This window comes from Eurosta solidaginis, chromosome 4 (genome assembly GCF_040869045.1).
Source record: "Eurosta solidaginis isolate ZX-2024a chromosome 4, ASM4086904v1, whole genome shotgun sequence".
Classification (NCBI taxonomy): Eukaryota; Metazoa; Arthropoda; class Insecta; order Diptera; family Tephritidae; genus Eurosta; species Eurosta solidaginis.
In genome coordinates this window covers 28,851,661-28,871,242 of record NC_090322.1, presented here as the reverse complement: position 1 = coordinate 28,871,242, position 19,582 = coordinate 28,851,661, and the positions used below count along the sequence as shown (strand labels likewise).

The 19,582-nt window shown below is 35.4% G+C and overlaps 1 protein-coding gene across 1 annotated transcript in view; it reads left to right on the top strand.

Moving 5' to 3' along the window:
* LOC137249472 (mucin-3A) overlaps positions 1-16,884 on the top strand; it is a 64,775-nt gene extending 47,891 nt beyond the window's left edge. Inside the window, 2 exon segments of the mRNA XM_067781017.1 lie at positions 5,379-5,564; positions 15,889-16,884. Of these exon segments, the coding sequence (XP_067637118.1) occupies positions 5,379-5,564; positions 15,889-16,430 (728 nt within the window). The 3' untranslated portion in view covers positions 16,431-16,884.
* The last annotated feature ends 2,698 nt before the right edge of the window (positions 16,885-19,582 follow it).

Here is a 19,582-nt window from a genome sequence, read left to right as displayed (position 1 = left end):
GACATGGACGCCGAGAAGTACGAGGGCCTGAAAGCAACAAAGTTTGCTTTAAGTATTGAAGCCCAGTAGTTTACTATCGGCCTGATGCAGCACTACAATACAAATAATTCTTTCCCATCTCAATATTAAATGTCATTTCATTTCTTTATGCGCACCTATATTCAGGTGGTCTGTTTTTCGGAAGAAACAGAGCAGTGTAATTTATTTCTGAGAATTTCTTGTGGGCTCTTTCCAGAAGTTCACTAACTTTTAAATTTATATGATGACATTATAATCTACCTTAAAGCAGACCGGAGGAATGCGTATGGTAGGAGGAATGTGTATGGTAGTTCCAAAAACCCTATAGAGCTGTATGATCTGTTTTCATGTTTCCGGTTCAAGACTCGAAGCCCAGACTGACTATGCTGTAGCATCTTTCTGTGAACCATTTCAGCAGTTACAGTTTTTTTAGTTCGAAAAGTATGAACCAAAAAGTTTTCTTAAGCGAAAATCTTTGATTTCTTTTTGTGATCTCTTCAGAACCAGATATGTATCAACTTAAGATTTCCGACTTTCTTAAAAAAAAAAAAACATAACTATTGTTACGGCCTTCTATGGTTTCGGACAAATTGAAAAGCACAGTTAAGTTAATATAAAATATAGTGTACATCTTTTAAAGCCTTTTTTGGCATAGTTTATAGGGGTACACTGAGGGAAAAAACAGTCTAGCATCAAGAAAAATAGTCTTAATTTAAGCCCAAACGTTGTTAATAGTCTGTTAAGCTTGAAAATTCTTAATTTATGAATGAAAATCTTATTTTTAGACCACTTATATTAAATAAGATTATTTCGGTCTGTTTTTAAGAACCAAATTCTTAAAAGGAGATTGATCGTTCTTGTTATAGGATTGAGAGATTCTTCCTTCACGAACGTGTATTCTTGATATTAATCTGCACCGTTCTAAATTCAAGAACGTGCCTTCTTGATACTAATCTGCTTTGTTCTTACCTTTCACTTTCGAAATTCGAAATATAACTTACCCTGTAGGAATGGAATGAAAACAATGCCAGAGGTTAAACTTCACTTTCATTTTATTTAAGTATTTATGAAAAAATCACATACAATGTTTATTCATATATATGTACTTCAGTCTAACAAAGGTTTTGCCATTATTTACACAGTATAAATATACAGGGCCGCGGAGAGAGGGGGCAGCCAGGGCAATTGCCCTGGGGTCCGGAAGGTTTTTGGGGGCCGGCAAGGCAAAGCAGTATTGACATGACTCTAACTAGGATTTCATAGATACATACATATTTTGTTGCTACAAAAAATTGTTTTAAAATTGAAAATCACTAAACTAAAATCTTAAGCATGCAATCAAATATTATGGGGCATAGTCATAGTCGAAATAAAATGTGATTTTAATTTAAATAAGGCTTTTTGACACAATTTTATAAGCGCTATCTGTTAAAAATGCTTCAACTAACTTAAAATCACACTTTATTTCGACTATAACTATGCCCCATCTGTAAATACACTTGACTTGTTTTGCAAAGCGCAAATTTGTGCAAACATATGAGTATGCCGTGGATAAGCTTACATAGGTCAGTTTCGCGTTAATTGTTGTAAGCTTCGTATTTCTTTTGTCAGTAGTGCAATTATTGGAAAATTTTTTAATTTGTGAATGTAATTTCGCTTGTAATTCTTCACGGGCCTTCTAAAGACATACACTAAGCACTGGTTTATAAAATTTAAAGGTAATAATCTATTAAATAAATGAAATGAAAAAATGAATGCATCACTCATTTACTTCCTTCGAGAGTGTCACAACTCCAAAAATCACAATTTTACAGTTAAATAAAAAAAAAAACAATCATCATGATCTATATTGTGTAAAAAATTATTGATGATTCGTGGAAAATTGGGGGCTTGAGATAAACATTAATTTCTAGCTTTACGCGCCCAATATATGAAGCGTTTAGAAGCAAAAAGTGAAATTTTTTTTCTAATTTTTAGTTATTCTCATATTTGTATAGTTTTGTTTATGGACATAGAGTTTGTTTATAGCCGGGCCATAATAACCCTACTACCCAGAAATTACAACAAGTACTCAACTTTAAACTTTAATCTCTCGAAACAATGTATCTGTTGAAATCTTAAAAGTGTTACTGTTGAAGTAAATGGGCGATATATTTGTGCATGTGTAAGTGTTGTTGGCGAAAAATGTTGCCAAGAATACTACGTTTTGAAAAAAGGTGTAAAAAGAACTCAATATGATGGGAAACGATGCCAGGAATACAATTTTCATTATAAATATTGAAAATGTGATTTTAAATAGTTTCTATACAATTTGCAACATTTTTCACGTGAAAACACAATACCAAGCTTCGCATATGAAATACATAATCATACAATATTCTGTGGGTTTTTTTTCAGTAATAAACAAATTTTATTTAACCAAACACTTGTTTTGAATAAACTATATCTAATGGATTATAAACATTTATCGGAAGCAGCGAAACGAGAAGAGAAAAAGCGCAAAGAAACCGAAGAAAAAAAGGGACAGCAAACGCTCTATAAGTTTAATTTTAGCGTAAGTCAGTGTGGCTGAAGGCGAGCGTTCTTTTAGTCTATTGACTCGCGTGAAAAATTTTTTACGTTGCTCGCAGCATTAGTTTTGAATCGGTAATTTCCATATTCGCAGACCAAAAAGCCCGGAAGTTTTTCCTTGGCTGATTCAAGTTCTTAAAATGTACATATTTAGAAAAAGTTGATGTAAGCAAATCAAACAATGAAATCTATCATTTCATTTATGTAAGTGCTCCAGTAAATCTTATTTTATATGAATAAAACTGACAATGTGAATTGAAAAATTTTTGTACGTTATGTTAATTTTTTTTACTGGATTGAGTTTATTTTTTAGGGGGGCCCGTAAACGCGAACTGTCCCAGAGGCCCGGCTCGGCTCTCTGCGACCCTGTAAATGCATCGGAGGGCTTATAACCTTAGATATATTTATTATTTGTAAAGCTTCAATACTAGATCCTACTTCATAGGACTGAAAATGATTGCTGAAATTTCTTTTAACTATTTGATTACATATAAAGTTTAATAGTATTTGATATACTTATTGCTAATTAATTTCCACTTTTATAAAGTGTTCCTTTAAATTATTTAAATAATTAGGTTTTTGGGGATCAGAAAAGACTTCAAGGCAACAAAAGCAAGAATACGTTTCGGTAAATTACTTATTATTTTTCAAATAACTTACAAGACGAGTGATATTTGGTGACTTGGTATCATAAGTGGTGTCAATTTCGAAAAAATACTGTATAAAAGTTCATGGATACTGACACGTTTTGTGGTATTTCAGTGAAAATATTTGAAAAATTTTAAAACAAAAGTCCAAACTTTCTACGAATGAGTTAAATTTATATAAAATGCTATCAAAATAAATATAATAACCATTAAAATCTGTTTCAACTAAACCCTCAACTATAAGAAACGGCTGCAAAGTTAACCCAGCTGAATAATATTTGTTGATAATATCATTAACTTTAATTTGGTAGTCATTAACTAAAGTCAGCTGCACACCAAAGTTTCCTTGGGCATCTATTATTGTGACTTTCTTAGTGCGCTTTTCGTCCTCGTTTTTAAATCGTGCAGGAGATGGTAAACCGCATTAAGTAATATCACACATTGGTAAACCTGAACGTCTAATATAATAAAAATGTTCAAATTTACATAACAAAAGTAGTTGTATTTAATAGTACCTTTATTCGTTGACGCCTTTACTTGCTGAAGTAAGTGTTTACAAAATTCATTATGGATATTAGCTTCCTAAAATAGCAGCACTCGTTCTTTAAATATTTCCCTTTGGGCATAGAGCATATGTTCCCTTGATGGGTACATAATATTAAAATCAATTTTTATCTAAAATTTAAAAATTGATTAGTAAAGATTTTAAAAATTTTTGGGCAATTTTACCTAATCAGGAGCCCTCGAATCCATAACTTTCGGCCATGACTGCAAAAATTCATTACTTTTCATTTTCATTCTTCCACTTGTCACAGATTTCGGTCCAGTCAGCACTATCTCTACTTAACGAAGTTTTTAAGCCCATAGCTATAGACTCGTCAATTTCCAAATTTCCACAAATGTTTCTTCAGATTCTATTTGTTGCTTAGATTTGGATGGCCCACTTTCGCGTGTTTTGCATACAACTTTGCCTTTGGGTTATTTCTTCCCTTTCGCGGTATGAAATAGTAATCCTATAGAAAGTTTTGGATTAGTGTATAATAATAAAATTAAAAAATTTCGGTAAAAATGAAACTAAAAATTAACAAACCTCAGAATTTCTTTCGGTAGGAAAAATTGTGCAAATTTCATTTACCAAAGTTGAAAAATCATTGTCTTTAAGCCTAATATTGTTGACAACAGTTTCTTCAACAATTATATTGATAATTTCATCTCTCAAGAGACTTGTTAGGGTGTTGTTCTCTTTGTAATATTAAATTATACTGATTCCTTTAGATGTCTGCGCCATTAAATCAGTTATATCCTAAATAAATATTTAAAAAGTTGTTCCAGTAAAAATAAAAATTATAAATAACAATACCGACAAACAAAAATGTGGTATAAATATTTAAACAGGCATATCTACCGACATGTATTTCGACGTATTGAGTCCGGATCTGGGTAGATGTGTGTAGTAGATGGAATGAGGGTAAATGGGTCTGGTGAAATGTCCAGGCGAATTTTGTGTCTGTTCTAACCTTATTAAGCAGTCGGGTTCCATTTTTCTATTTATGTACTTCGATTAAGATGCGTAATAACTAAAAAAATGTCACAAAAAGAAAACAGCTGCACAAAGTAAATTAAAGTTATTTATAACATCACATTTGCGAAATCCAAACCCAACTGAGATGCGGGATAGTTTTAAGCTCTATCGTTCATAGTTTAATATTGTAGCGTTCTTAAAATTAAGAACGTGGTATAAATTCAAGAACGTATAGACGATATTTAAGAACGGGTATTCTCAAAATAAGATTATATGTTTTATAAACAAGAATTTTGTTCTTAATACTAGAACTGAGGTCTTATATTAAGAATTCTCTCTTAATTTAAGAACATTTGGTCTCTTATTAAGACCGTTTCCTACCGAAACAGAAGAATCTTAAATTAAGCCCAAAAGGCTTACATTTAGACCGCCATTTTGCGTAAACGTGTGTGTGTTAAGTATACATATATGTATGTGATATAACGCTGTGAGCAATAGTAATTAACCTGTACATTATTTATAGCTAATATATTCTCAAATTTTGGTTGTTAAATAAATATTAAATATTTACTAAACAAATGTTTCTTCTGTTTCTTTCTTCTACTCCACTCTCATTGCAGTTTCACCTGAATCCATTGTGATACCAATCGTTTCGTGCATATTCGGTTTCCCCATATTGGCATTTCTTGTCATCTGTTGCCTACGTCGTCGAGCGAAATTGTCACGTGAACGTGATCGTCGTCGAAATTACGATATGCAGGACCATGCTGTGAGCCTGGTCAGATTTAGTCCCATACATAGGCTTAGTGAGTTGTTCGGTGTTGTGTGTTTTGGGGTGTACTTATTTGGAATTTTCGAATTTTAAATAACAACAAAAACGATTTGTTATTTCAAGAACTTACGAAACGATATTAAGCAATATTTTGTATTACCAAAAAAAGGTTTCAAAAAAAAAAAAGGTTTGCATACAGATATTTGCTATTTATAAAGCGTAACAAATACGTGAACGCAGTTTTTGAAATTCGAAAATAAAACCATACATTTGTATTTTATCCCATCAAGTAAGTACACCCCTAATTTTGTCATACACTTTACATTTACTCTGCTTTGCAATTGTTCTATGTGCATTTTTCTAACAATTTTTATTTTTAACAAATCCATTAATGCTTGCTCCACTATTTTAGTATTTTTAAAATAATATACATATTATTAAAATATAATTGGATTTGAAAACTTAAAATTGTCTGTTTTAGAAAAGTATGCACGTAATTTTTTTGCTAATTTTTATATATTTCATTCACTTTCAAAATTTTATAAAAACTAATTTTTTATATGTATTGCATATTATCACTTAAAAAATTATGCAAAAATAGTAGCAGGCAAGTATTTTATAAAATCATTAAAAATTTACTTACGATATTGCATAAAAAATTTACGGTATTAGATTTAAATACTTTATTTACTTTACAACAGATAAGTTTAATTAAGTTATAGTGCAAAGTTGGCTTTTCAAGCACTGTGGCATACGATATTGCACATAAAATACACGATATTAGATTTAATGTAATGTATTTAAAACAAAAAATTTTGTTCAAAGAGGACAACATGCAAGCATTAGAAAAATGTTCTGAAAACGGTATTACGATATTGTGTATAGGCTATATGCTATAATATTTGAGTATATTTTTATAGAAAAAATAAAAAAAAAAACATATAGAACACATTTTTGTTTTGAAAATCAGACAAAAAAATTGCCTACGATGTTATAAAAAAATACGATATATATTGTCACGGATATTAGCATCACTAAATTATCCCATCACTAAGGCGATGTTAAGGCCATGCCAAGCAGTATTTACGTTAATAATCAAATCAAGTATACACATATATAAGGCAGCCCAGAGAGATGTCACACACAGATGCATTTACTTATACGGCTATGTGCGCGCGAGAGACTGTAAACTACAAACATTCACATCAATAATTCAATCTTTATGTATCTACATAAACGAATAAATAATTGCGTCTACACATATGTACGTATACGAGCAGCGGAGCGGTAATGCACAAACACATGCATATATCTTATCTCAGTGGTCACAAGAGAGGCCAATAATTTGTGCACGTAGTTGTGGCTGGAGATTTTGTAGCCGAAGTAAGTTCTGGAAATCGAAGAGCCTAGAAGTATGCAGCGTAAACTATAAAAGCGCGGCAAGCGAGTAAGAAGTAATTCAGTTTGATTTGAGTTGTCAAGCAGTTTGATTAACACGATATCTAGCGAGCAATAGCAGTATTATTTTGAATAGTGGAGAGTTTCATTTGAGCTATCAGTTTGGTTATTAAGCTATTCGTTGCACAGTTTGAGTGTTATTGTGAAGCATTTTAATAAAGGCCATTTTTGCATTATTCAATATTGGAGTTATTTATTCAACAGTTTAGTGATTCGAACTCAACAGAAGATTGCAAATAAGAGGATTTGCAGCAAATTCGTTACAATTGGTGTCAGAAGAGGAATTGTTGAATAAATTCCGGAGGACAACAAGGACATGGCAAAGTTCAGTGAATTGAAGACAAGCGGCGTTAAACTTGAACTTCAGGCACGGCTACGAGAGGCAATGGAAGCGGAAGGAATTGATGTGGAAGAGTATGACTTTCATCTTGATGGCGAGGAAGTAACAAAAATTGAAGAGAAAAACGAAACATCGCAGACAGTTACGAGCACAGACTTGAACATGATTTTGGCTGCAATATCTGCTCAAACATCGACAGTGGCTTCTCAACTGGAATCGCAAAAGACAGATATAACATCTCAACTGGCGTCTCAACTGGAAGAACAAAAGATAAATATGGCATCTCAACTAGAATCCCAAGAGAACCGTATAACATCCAAGATGGAAGAACAGAAGACACGTATTGCAGAAATGTCGTCAGAAATAACATCGAAAATTGAAGCACAAGAAACGCGTATTTCACAAATTTCAGCACAGATATCATCTCAGATCTCCACACAACTAGAAGAGCAGGAAGTCCGTATATCATCTAAACTGGAAGCGCATATGGAAGAAAAACTAACCCAGTTTCATGAAGGCTTCAGTGGTCGACAGGATAAAATCGAGGCCGAGGTGGATGCTTTGAGAGGACGTATCGAGCAGTTGCAACTAAATCGCCCAGCAGTTTTAACGAGTAATCCAAAGGTAAAGACACCATCTTTTGACGATTCTGTTCCTTTCCAGGTCTTCAAGCTTCAGTTTGAGAAGACCGCAGCAGTGAACAACTGGAATGCGGAAGATAAAGTTGCTGCATTGTTCGTGGCATTGAAGGGACCAGCAGCGGAAATCCTGCAGACGATTCCCGAAGGAGAGCGGAACAATTATGAAGCATTGATGGCTGCTGTAGAACGACGTTATGGAAGCGAGCATAGAAAACAGATATTCCAAATTGAGTTGCAAAACCGCTACCAAAAAGCAAATGAGACAGGAGTTTGCTTCAGATGTTGAAAGGTTGGCTCATCTCGCAAATGCGGACGCACCCGTGGAATACACCGAGAGGGTAAAAATCCAGAGTTTTATAAATGGCATACGAGATGTGGAAACGAAGCGGGCTACATATGCGAATTCCAAACTAACATTTGCTGAAACGGTATCGCATGCTCTGATACAGGAAACAGCGTCGCTTCTGTGTAAGCCAGTTTTCAAAGCACGCCGTGTGGAAGTAGAAAGGCCAGAGTGGGTAGAAACAGTTTTGGAAGCACTGAAGGGATCTCAACAGAAGAATGCCGGAGTTATTAAATGTTTCAAGTGCGGCAACCCAGGTCACATTGCACGTCATTGCGATCTTGGTCCTAATAGTTCCAACAATGTGGGTGGCCATAAACGCAAAGCTGGAGGAGATGAGCAAGAGCGAGTAAGAGATAGAGAGCTAGATCCAGCTATTGAATGCCCTGTGATATCTGTGTCGCAAATTGGTAGAAAATCGAGCAGTCTTACCGTCAGAGGGAATGTGGATGGCAAAGAACGAGTACTGACTGTAGATACGGGCGCATCTCATTCCTTGATCCGATCTGACTTGGTCAACAGGAGAGTAAAACCGTTACCTGGAGCAAAGTTGCGTACGGTCATTGGCGAGTATAACCAAGTTCAGGGAGAAGTGATATGTGAAGTATTGATAGGGAAGGTCATGGTTCTGCACAAATTTGTTGGGGCGGAGATTGTTGATGAAGTTATATTGGAAGTGGATTTCTTGGTTGACCATGACATCAAGATCGATATGCAGAGAAGGGTGATGCGTTATGAGAACCAAGATGTGCCACTTAACTTTAGTTTGGAAAAAGGGTTCAGCAGTAATCGGGTACTGGTGGCGAATACTCAACGAAGGCCACGAAATTCAAAGGTAAAGGTTGATAGATCGAATGGGCCAAATAAATCAAAATCAAAAGTACCTGCGAGAGAAACACTGGCATTGACAAAACCTAAAAGACGCAGGAAAACGAAGAAAGAATGCGAGGGTAGTTTCAAGCCGGAGCGCACTACTGTTGTAAAATGTGGAAACGATACCGATTATGCAAAGAAAATTCGTCCAGCGCAAGCTCTACCAAGTGGTTCATTGGCCAAACAACAGAGTGTGAAGGAACGAACCAGGGTATTGAGTGGTACGATGAAACACAGGTACCATGAGAACAATAATTCGAAAGGTTTCTTGGCGGGAGATTTGGTAGTGTTATACAACCCTCACCGTCGGAAAGGTGTTCCATCCAAATTTCGGTGCAGTTGAGAAGGCCCGTACAAGGTTGTGAAGAAGATCAGTGATACCATCTACCGCATACAAAGCATTGAGAAACCACGGAGTAGAAGAGTGGTACATTTGGCGATGCTAGCAGCGTTTAGATCGAGAGATTTGTCTGATCGGGACGATCAGACTTAGGCGGAGGGCAGTGTCACGGATATTAGCATCACTAAATTATCCCATCACTAAGGCGATGCTAAGGCCATGCCAAGCAGTATTTACGTTAATAATCAAATCAAGTATACACATATATAAGGCAGCCCAGAGAGATGTCACACACAGATGCATTTACTTATACGGCTATGTGCGCGCGAGAGACTGTAAACTACAAACATTCACATCAATAATTCAATCTTTATGTATCTACATAAACGAATAAATAATTGCGTCTACACATATGTACGTATACGAGCAGCGGAGCGGTAATGCACAAACACATGCATATATCTTATCTCAGTGGTCACAAGAGAGGGCAATAATTTGTGCACGTAGTTGTGGCTGGAGATTTTGTAGCCGAAGTAAGTTCTGGAAATCGAAGAGCCTAGAAGTATGCAGCGTAAACTATAAAAGCGCGGCAAGCGAGTAAGAAGTAATTCAGTTTGATTTGAGTTGTCAAGCAGTTTGATTAACACGATATCTAGCGAGCAATAGCAGTATTATTTTGAATAGTGGAGAGTTTCATTTGAGCTATCAGTTTGGTTATTAAGCTATTCGTTGCACAGTTTGAGTGTTATTGTGAAGCATTTTAATAAAGGCCATTTTTGCATTATTCAATATTGGAGTTATTTATTCAACAGTTTAGTGATTCGAACTCAACAGAAGATTGCAAATAAGAGGATTTGCAGCAAATTCGTTACAATATGTATATAAAAAAATCATAATTCCAAGAGACATTCAGTTTTTATGAAGGGAGATTTAATTATTTAGCTATGTTCTTAAGGACCTATGTATGTGTGTGTATATATTTAAGTTTCAGTAAGCAAACATTTTTACGATATTGTTTTTTTTACTAGCCACATAGAAACAAATTTCAAGTTAACTTATTATACTTAACTTTGTTTTTGCCATAATAAGGGAAATTCTCTTTGAATGGTCAACAAGCAATTATTCAAAAAACATTTTTTGGGATTCTACGAGATTAAATATTCAGTGCACTCAAAAAAAAAGTATCACTAATAATTTAATACACGATGTGCAAAAATGAAACTATAAACGGTATCATTTTCGTGGTATCAATGCAACGATAAATATTATAAAAAGTATAATTAAAAGTATCAATTTTGTATCTTGACTATTGATTTGCCCATGGAAAATATTTGTTTCGCCCTTAAAATGTATCAAAATGATACCTGTATAAATTTCCTAGTTTCATTATGATAACATTTAATACCAGATTGATTATAAAACGCATTACATTTGTATGTAGTCTATTAACATGACAAATACAAGTATGAAACTGATATTTCGAAAATGTCAATAACATAAGATCATTGATGACGAAAAAAAGATAAGCAAAAATTGCACATTGATGCCTAGATGGCATCGCCTTGATGATAATTTTTTTTTGAGTGTGAGTATGGACAACTGTTTAGAAAAATTTTTGCACTCATTTTTAAATTTCCTTAAATTTCTCTCTAAAATATTTAATAGAACCTATTAACGATGGCTGGCGGCCACCGTGGTGTGATGGTAGCGTGCTCCGCCTGCCAGACCGTATGCCCGTATGCCCAGCAACATCAAAATTTTAGAAATAAGTTTTTTCAATTAGAAGACAATTTTTCTAAGCGGGGTCGCCCCTCGGCAGTGTTTGGCAAGCGCTCCGGGTGTATTTCTGCCATGAAAAGCTCTCAGTGAAAAGTCATCAGCCTTGCAGATGCCGTTCGGAGTCGGCATAAAACATGTAGGTCCCGTCCGGCCAATTTGTAGGGAAAATCAAGAGGAGCACGACGCAAATTGGAAGAGAAGCTCGGCCTTAGATCTCTTCGGAGGTTATCGCGCCTTACATTTTTTTTTTTTTTATTAACGATGAATCTTCAAGATTTGCACTTTTTAGATATAAGTGTTAGCATAAGTTATACTGGACTTATCCTTACAAAAAAAAACCGAAACAATTTACTATATCATGTTTTATTTTTTATCTAAATGTTATTATTTTTTTCATATTTCTTTATTTTTGGCAAGATTTTTGCAATAAAAAATGCAAACAGTGATCAAATTCGATATCTAAATGTTAGCTGAAGTTCCTGTATCGTATAGTATAATTTTAATTGTATTATATTATATTATTATTATATTCTTAATGTTACCTAGGTTAGGTTAGGTTGAACTGGCCGGTCCATGAGGACCTCACATAGACTGAATAAGTCCGTAGTGTTACCAGAAGTTTGTTTTAACGACCAAACTGAAAACCCCTATCAAAAACCAGGACCTATAAATAACTCCGTCCTCTTGGCAAATACTAGAAGCTTCCTAGGATTTAAGCCACTTGCTGCTTCTAGATCTGACAGCTGTATCACTCCTAATAGCTGGAGTCTTCGCCTGGCAAGCGCAGGGCAAGAGCACAGAACGTGCTCGATCGTCCGCCCGCACTTCCTACATCTGCTATCCAACCAAGCCTAATTTAAAGGCATGTGACGCCAGAAGGCAGTGTCCAGTCAGAATACCCGTCATGAGTCTACATTCCTCTCTTTTTAATGATAGAAACAACTTTGTGAGTCTAAGGTTGTAAGACCTGCACATAATCTTCGACACTTTACAGCCCCGCGCTTGAACCCACGCCTTTACTGCTCGGTCGATCATGTGCACCTCTCGCCATCGCTTAATTTCGCCCAGTACAATTGGGACGTCTACGCAGCAAGCTTCAAGGGATGCGCTAAATATCCATCCGCTTGTTCATTCCCATCTATTCCCATATGCCCTGGGACCCAATATAGATGTCCCTGCCCCGATTCTCTCCAGGGACTGGTTACACCGTAACACGCATTTAGATAATGTGCTATGCGAGATTATTGCCTTAATTGCTGCTTGACTGTCTATATAAAAGTTAACACGCTTGCAGTTTGGGCTATTTTCTTCCAGGGTTTCTACTGCTTTGGTTACGGCTACTATTTCCGCTTGGAAAACGCTACAGTAATCCGTCAGCCTGTAGGATCTGTTTATTTCCGGGTCAGCACAGTATACCGCAGACCCTACACCTTCCACTACTTTGGAACCATCTGTGTACACATGTATCGCCTCGTCCGCCATTTGAGCACCCTTGCGCCAACCGTCCACCTCTATTGTGTCCTCAAGATCGCCCTTGAAGCGCAGATAGGGATTCAGGTAGTCTTTTCTAATGTTACCTAAGTTTTATAAGCTTTTTTTATAAGAAATTTACGATATTGCATATGACCTTCATAAGTATAAACTCTGATTTTTTCAATAGGTTATTGCTGAAATAGATGAACAATATTAAATATTATTAACAATTAAAACTCGATTAAAAGACACCCAATCTGGGTAAAAATGTATTCAATTGTATAGAGCTGTGCTGTCTTTTAGATGTTTTGTAATATTTGTGCTTTTCAAAACGCAAACTGCCTAAATAAACTTCGAAATTGTTTTATAATAATGTATTACCACAGAGCGTGCACAATGTAAATTCTCTGGTGCATAAATTACGATATTCAGCTCAAAAGTATGATTTGAAATAAAGGAGCGACAAAATATAAAAAAAGCTTACAGTATTAAATATTTAACAGTAGACTTATCCAAAAAATTAAGGAACTTATAGCATTAAAGGGGTAAAAGCTATTCAGCTTACATCGTTTCTGAGCTCTGCGACAAATTTAATTTCCCATTATTGCAGGGTTAAACATTTCTTCAATACAGACATTAAGATTTTAGCACAAACAATAGTGCTTCCGGTATGCATGTCACTTAATTTTCCGTATGTCTAGTTAATCATTTGCTAGAAATTTCTCAATTTCCATTAATGTTTGCATAGTGCGCCTAAAAGTATGCATTGCGGTAGCACACAAGAGCGATTTTTCTGCAGTTTACTTCTATCCACAAAGAATGTACATTATTGTGTCGAACGCTGCTCATGTAACATTCATGACCAACAACAGGCACTTCCAACATGTCAAAGTTCATCAGCTCAGCTGATATCAACAGCAACAGATAATACCAACACCAACGAATGAGAGAACAATTACTATAAGTGCAAGTTGAAAGACACTTCTGATGGCGACTACGCACGGATTTTAACATCACTGCATCACTGACAATGTCTGTCGTTCATTTAAATTGCGTGCTGCTGCTTACAACGAATATTCCATTTTAAATTTATATATAGACAAACCAATGTGAGTTTTGCTAAAGGTAGTAATGTCTACTTTTAGGCGCTCATATTAGCAATGCTCCCAAACAATCATATCGTCGTTTTGGTAAGCTCTCGACACTTAGTTGAAGAGTGTATTTTTTGCTAATTTTATTTGAAGTGGTTTTTTTAATAAATATTCCACTTTTATTTGCTGAGGATATGTTGGAATTTATTTTGTATTTATTTTTTAAGCTTCTCCACTTTTTATTGTCAAATAACATTTATCTTGAAATTTGAGCTTGCCAATTCTTCTGTTTTGTGTGCAATAATCGTACCTAAAGGGCGCTTTACAGATTTTCCCCTCTAAACTTTTGTTTAGACGTTTTTTTGCTCAGTTTATTACAATTTTTTTCTTTTCAGTTTGCTTTCTCTTTCTCTTTTCCCCTTTCAATGACAAGCTATCATGTTTTGCGCCATTTGTATATTTGAAAGTTTCAACGGAAATTCAAAAGCGGTTGATTTATGGTTTTGGAACCAGCGAAATGTCAATTTTTTTTTATTACAGTCGTGAGTAGCCTTTAACTATGTTTTAAAGAAGTCATTACCAATTCATAAAATATGAACTGCTCAATTATTGAATCAAATTTGTGAACATTTTATTAGTCCTCACATACTAAAAAATATACGCAAACAAATTTACGATATTAGATTTGACATACAAATACACATCGCGAAGCTATACTTCATATCTTTTGTGATTTCATTTAGATTCCTTTATTGTTTGGTGGAAAGAAAAATACAACCAAAGCCCACTCCTCTCTTTCAAAATTTACAATATCAAACTTAGCAAAACTGAGTTAAACAAAAGTAATAATGTGTAACTTGAAACACTATATTTATACCCATGTATCTTTAAATAATGAACAGCATAAGTCAAAAGCAATTACTCTTGTGTTCAAAAAATTTACGATATTAGCCTTAACATGTACATATACAAATTTGTATTACACTGCATAAGTTTAGATATTACAAAAGTGCAGGACAATTATTTTACGGCAGTTATTTTTAGAGGTAAAAGTATTTTTTTACGATAAGAGTTCACATGAAAAATGTATACTAAAATCGTTTCTTATTTTATTACTTATAATTTCATTTGTTTTAAGATATTTTGGTTTTTATTAGAAATTTGGAAAAAGTGCCCATTTACTAAGCATTTTGATTTACGATATCTAGAATATAAAAAATTGCATTAATTTTTTTGTTTTTTTCTTAGTTTAAAAAGTTTTTCTATTTAACTCGAGCATTGAAATTAATAGAATTAAATTTCGCACTAAAACTACCTAAAAAAGGGAGATAATTATTTACGATATTCCCTATATTTCATGAAAAAGTAAAAAAAAAAAGTGCTTAGTGAATTTGAAAAAAATACTTACGATACTTGATGTGAGATCAATACAATTAATTTGTTGTCGTGTTAGAAAATATAGCTCCGTGCGTAAACATTAATTTTTTAAAAAACTTTCAACAATTTTACGATATTAGAATTTGTATTCCCTTAACTGCTTTCCCGTCAGCGAATTTACGATATCTCTACGATACTATTATTTTTTTTTCTTTTCAAGATATTCATTTTCTCTTAAAGGATTCAATAAATATTTACGATATTAGAAATTGTAAACATATTATCAGTTACTGGAGTGCGAGGAAGATTTCTTAACAAAACAATTTTTTACTGCAAAATATTATTTGCTCTTTTTGAAACAAATTTACGATATTACCTTTGGAGCCTCTCTGCACAATATTTTTTTATATCAGTCTAATATTTAATCTGCGATATTTAAGCTTAAGCTTCTAGTTAGCTTTAGATTAGTTTTAAGTTTAAAAATATGCTCAGTAGCGATAATGTTATACCATAATTATTTTATGTCAATGTGGTAAGTAAATAACGTAATTTAACTCCTCATTTCTTTTCATTTTGCGAGTTTTTCACTCTAACGTAAAACTTATAACTTTTCTTGCTTTCTATTTCTCTTACCCGTACACAGATTACCGACCGACGCGAGCTATCAGTTTACGTCCTGAACGAAGTCTGAGTCAGGGTTTCACCTCCCTCGAGCTCGATACTGTAGTGGAGGAACGCTGTAGCGATATAGAACAAACACAAACCGAGATCCTGAATGCCGAATCGCCCATGGAGACGACGTCATCGTACAAAATGTCCTTTTCAAGCTAACAATTAGTTGAGCAACAAAAGGAACCAAATGTATTTCAGCAAAAACACCTACTAAAATCGGCATCAAGAACAACAACAACAACACCAAAACCTACTAGTAAAATTACACACAAACGTTCACATTCACAAATAAAATATAAATTTCGCAAAACCGAATCCGTGCAAGAGACAACTATGGCACATTTGGATGCACCAACACCCAATAGGCGTGCCGGGAGCAAAAAACATTCCGCTATGCGTAAATCACGTTCACTCGACGCAGAGGCATACACACTCGCCTGCGTACAATCGCCACTCTGGGCGACGCTCACAAATGGTCGTACAATCAATGAAATTCTACAAGATGAATATTGAAAGAAAAAGTGCTGCAAGGGGAGTTGTGTGAGAAAATTCGACATGGCAATAAAAAAGTCTTTAAAAAAAGTGGTTATTTAAAAGGGGGTGCCGAATTCATACCAAAGCTTTTTCATCCCACTGCCAGTACAAATCCTCACAAACAGCCAGTACAGACAGTAATCAATTTGCCTGCAAAAAACTGAAAAAATCTGTAAGAATGTGAAAAAGTTAAAAAACAATATTTAATTAAGAAATAGTTTGCCCACGAAAAAAGAGGAACATAGCCATGCAATTTGTTTTTGTAATAATTTCTTATTTTTATTTCAAGTGTTGGAACACAATTAGTTAAAGCGCGCTGTACTATAACAAAAAATACTCTATATATTGGTTGAAAAAATTATGTAACATAGTGTAAAGTTTTCCTAAGCTAAAATATATCAATGAATTAATTTACTAGATAAAAAATTGATTTTTGAAATATGTATGTTTATGTTCTGATCAAATAAAAACAAGTAAGGAAGGCTAAGTTCGGGTGTAACCCAACATTACATACTCAGTTGAGAGCTATGGAGACAAAATAAGGAAAATCTCCATGTAGGAAAATGAACCTAGAGTAACCCTGGAATGTGGTTGTATGACATGTGTATCAAATTGAAGGTATTAAAGAGTATTTTAAGAGAGAGTAGGCCATAGTTCTATGGATGGAAGGTGGACCAGGGCTGACTCTAGAATTTGTTTGTACGATATGGGTATCAAATGAAAGGTGTTACTGAGCATTTTAAGAGGGAGTGGGCCTTAGGTCTATCGGTGGACGCCTTTTCGAAATGTCGCCATTAGGGTGGGCCAGGGGTGACTCTAGAATGTGTTTGTATGATATGGGTATCAAATGAAAGATGGTATCTATAGGTGGACGCTTTTTCGAGATATCGCCATAAACGTGGACCAAGGGTGAGTCTAGAATGTTTGTACGATATGGGTATCAAACGAAAGGTGTTACTGAGCATTTTAAGAGGGAGTGGGCATGAGGTCTATAGGTGGACGCCTTTTCGAGATATCGTCATTAGGGTGGGCCAGGGGTGACTCTAGAATGTGTTTGTACGATATGGGTATCAAACGAAAGGTGTTACTGAGAATTTTAAGAGGAAGTGGGCATTAGGTCTATAGGTGGACGCCTTTTCGAGATATCGCCATTAGGGTGGGCCAGGGGTGACTCTAGAATGTTTGTACGATATGGGTATCAAACGAAAGCTGTTACTGAGCATTTTAAGAGGGAGTGGGCATTAGGTCTATAGGTGGACGCCTTTTCGAGATATCGCATTAGGGTGGGCCAGGGGTGACTCTAGAATGTGTTTGTACGATATGGGTATCAAATGAAAGGTGGTAATGAGTATTTTAAAAGGGAGTAATCCTTAGTTCTATAGGTGGACGCCTTTTCGAGATATCGCCATAAAGGTGGACCAAGGGTGACTCTAGAATGTTTGAACGATATGGGTATCAAACGAAAGGTGTTACTGAGCATTTTAAGAATGAGTGGGCATTAGGTCTATATGTGGACGCCTTTTCGAGATATCGCCATTAGGGTGGGCCAGGGTGACTCTAGAATGTGGTTGTACGATATGGGTATCAAATGAAAGGTGGTAATGAGTATTTTAAAAGGGAATAATCCTTAGTTCTATAGGTGGACGCCTTTTCGAGATATCGTCATAAAGGTGGACCAAGGGTGACTCTAGAAGGTTTGTACGATATGGGTATCAAACGAAAGGTGTTACTGAGCATTTTAAGAGGGAGTGGGCATTAGGTCTATAGGTGGACGCCTTTTCGAGATATCGCCATTAGGGTGGGCCAGGGGTGACTCTAGAATGTTTGTACGATATGGGTATCAAACGAAAGGTGTTACTGAGCATTTTAAGAGGGAGTGGGCATTAGGTCTATAGGTGGACGCCTTTTCGAGATATCGCCATTAGGGTGGGCCAGGGGTGACTCTAGAATGTTTGTACGATATGGGTATCAAACGAAAGGTGTTACTGAGCATTTTAAGAGGGAGTGGGCATGAGGTCTATAGGTGGACGCCTTTTCGAGATATCGTCATTAGGGTGGGCCAGGGGTGACTCTAGAATGTGTTTGTACGATATGGGTATCAAATAAAAGGTGGTAATGAGTATTTTAAAAGGGAGTAATCCTTAGTTCTATAGGTGGACGCCTTTTCGAGATATCGCCATTAGGGTGGGCCAGGGGTGACTCTAGAATGTTTGTACGATATGGGTATCAAACGAAAGGTGTTACTGAGCATTTTAAGAGGGAGTGGGCATTAGGTCTATAGGTGGACGCCTTTTTGAGATATCGCCATTAGGGTGGGCCAAGGGTGACTCTAGAATGTGTTTGTACGATATGGATATCAAATTAAAGGTATTAATGAGGGTTTTAAAAGCGAGTGGCTCTTAGATGTACATATATGTGAAGGCGTTCTCGCGATATCGACCAAAATGTGGACCAGGTGATCCAGAAAATCATCTGTCGGGTACTGCTAATTTATTTATATATGCAATACCACTAACAGTATTCCTGCCAAGATTCGAAGGGCTGTTGTTGTTTTCGCCTTGTAGAACTTTTTCATTTTCTTCTACTTAATATGGTAGGTGTCAAACCCATTTTACAAAGTTTTTTCCAAAGTTATATTTTGCGTCAACAAACCAATCCAGTTACCATGTTTCATCCCTTTTTTCGTATTTGGTATGTAATTATGGCATTTTTTTCATTTTTCGTAATTTTCTATATCGATAAAGTGGGCGTGGTTATGGTCGGATTTCGGCCATTTTTTATGCCAAGATAAAGTGAGTTCAGATAAGTACGTGGGCTAGTTTAGTAAAGATATGTCGGTTTTTGCTCAAGTTATTGTGTTAACGGCCGAGCGGAAGGACAGACGGTGGACTGTGTATAAAAACTGGGCGTGGCTTCCATCTACTTCGCCCATTTTCACAGAGAACAGTTACCGTCATAGAATCTATGCTCCTACCAAATTTGAGAAGGATTGGTAAATTTTTGTTCGACTTATGGCATTAAAAGTATTCTAGACAAACTAAATGAAAATGGGCGGAGCCACGCCCATTTTGAAATTTTCTTTTATTTTTGTATTTGGTTGCATCATATCATTACTGGAGTTGAATTTTGAC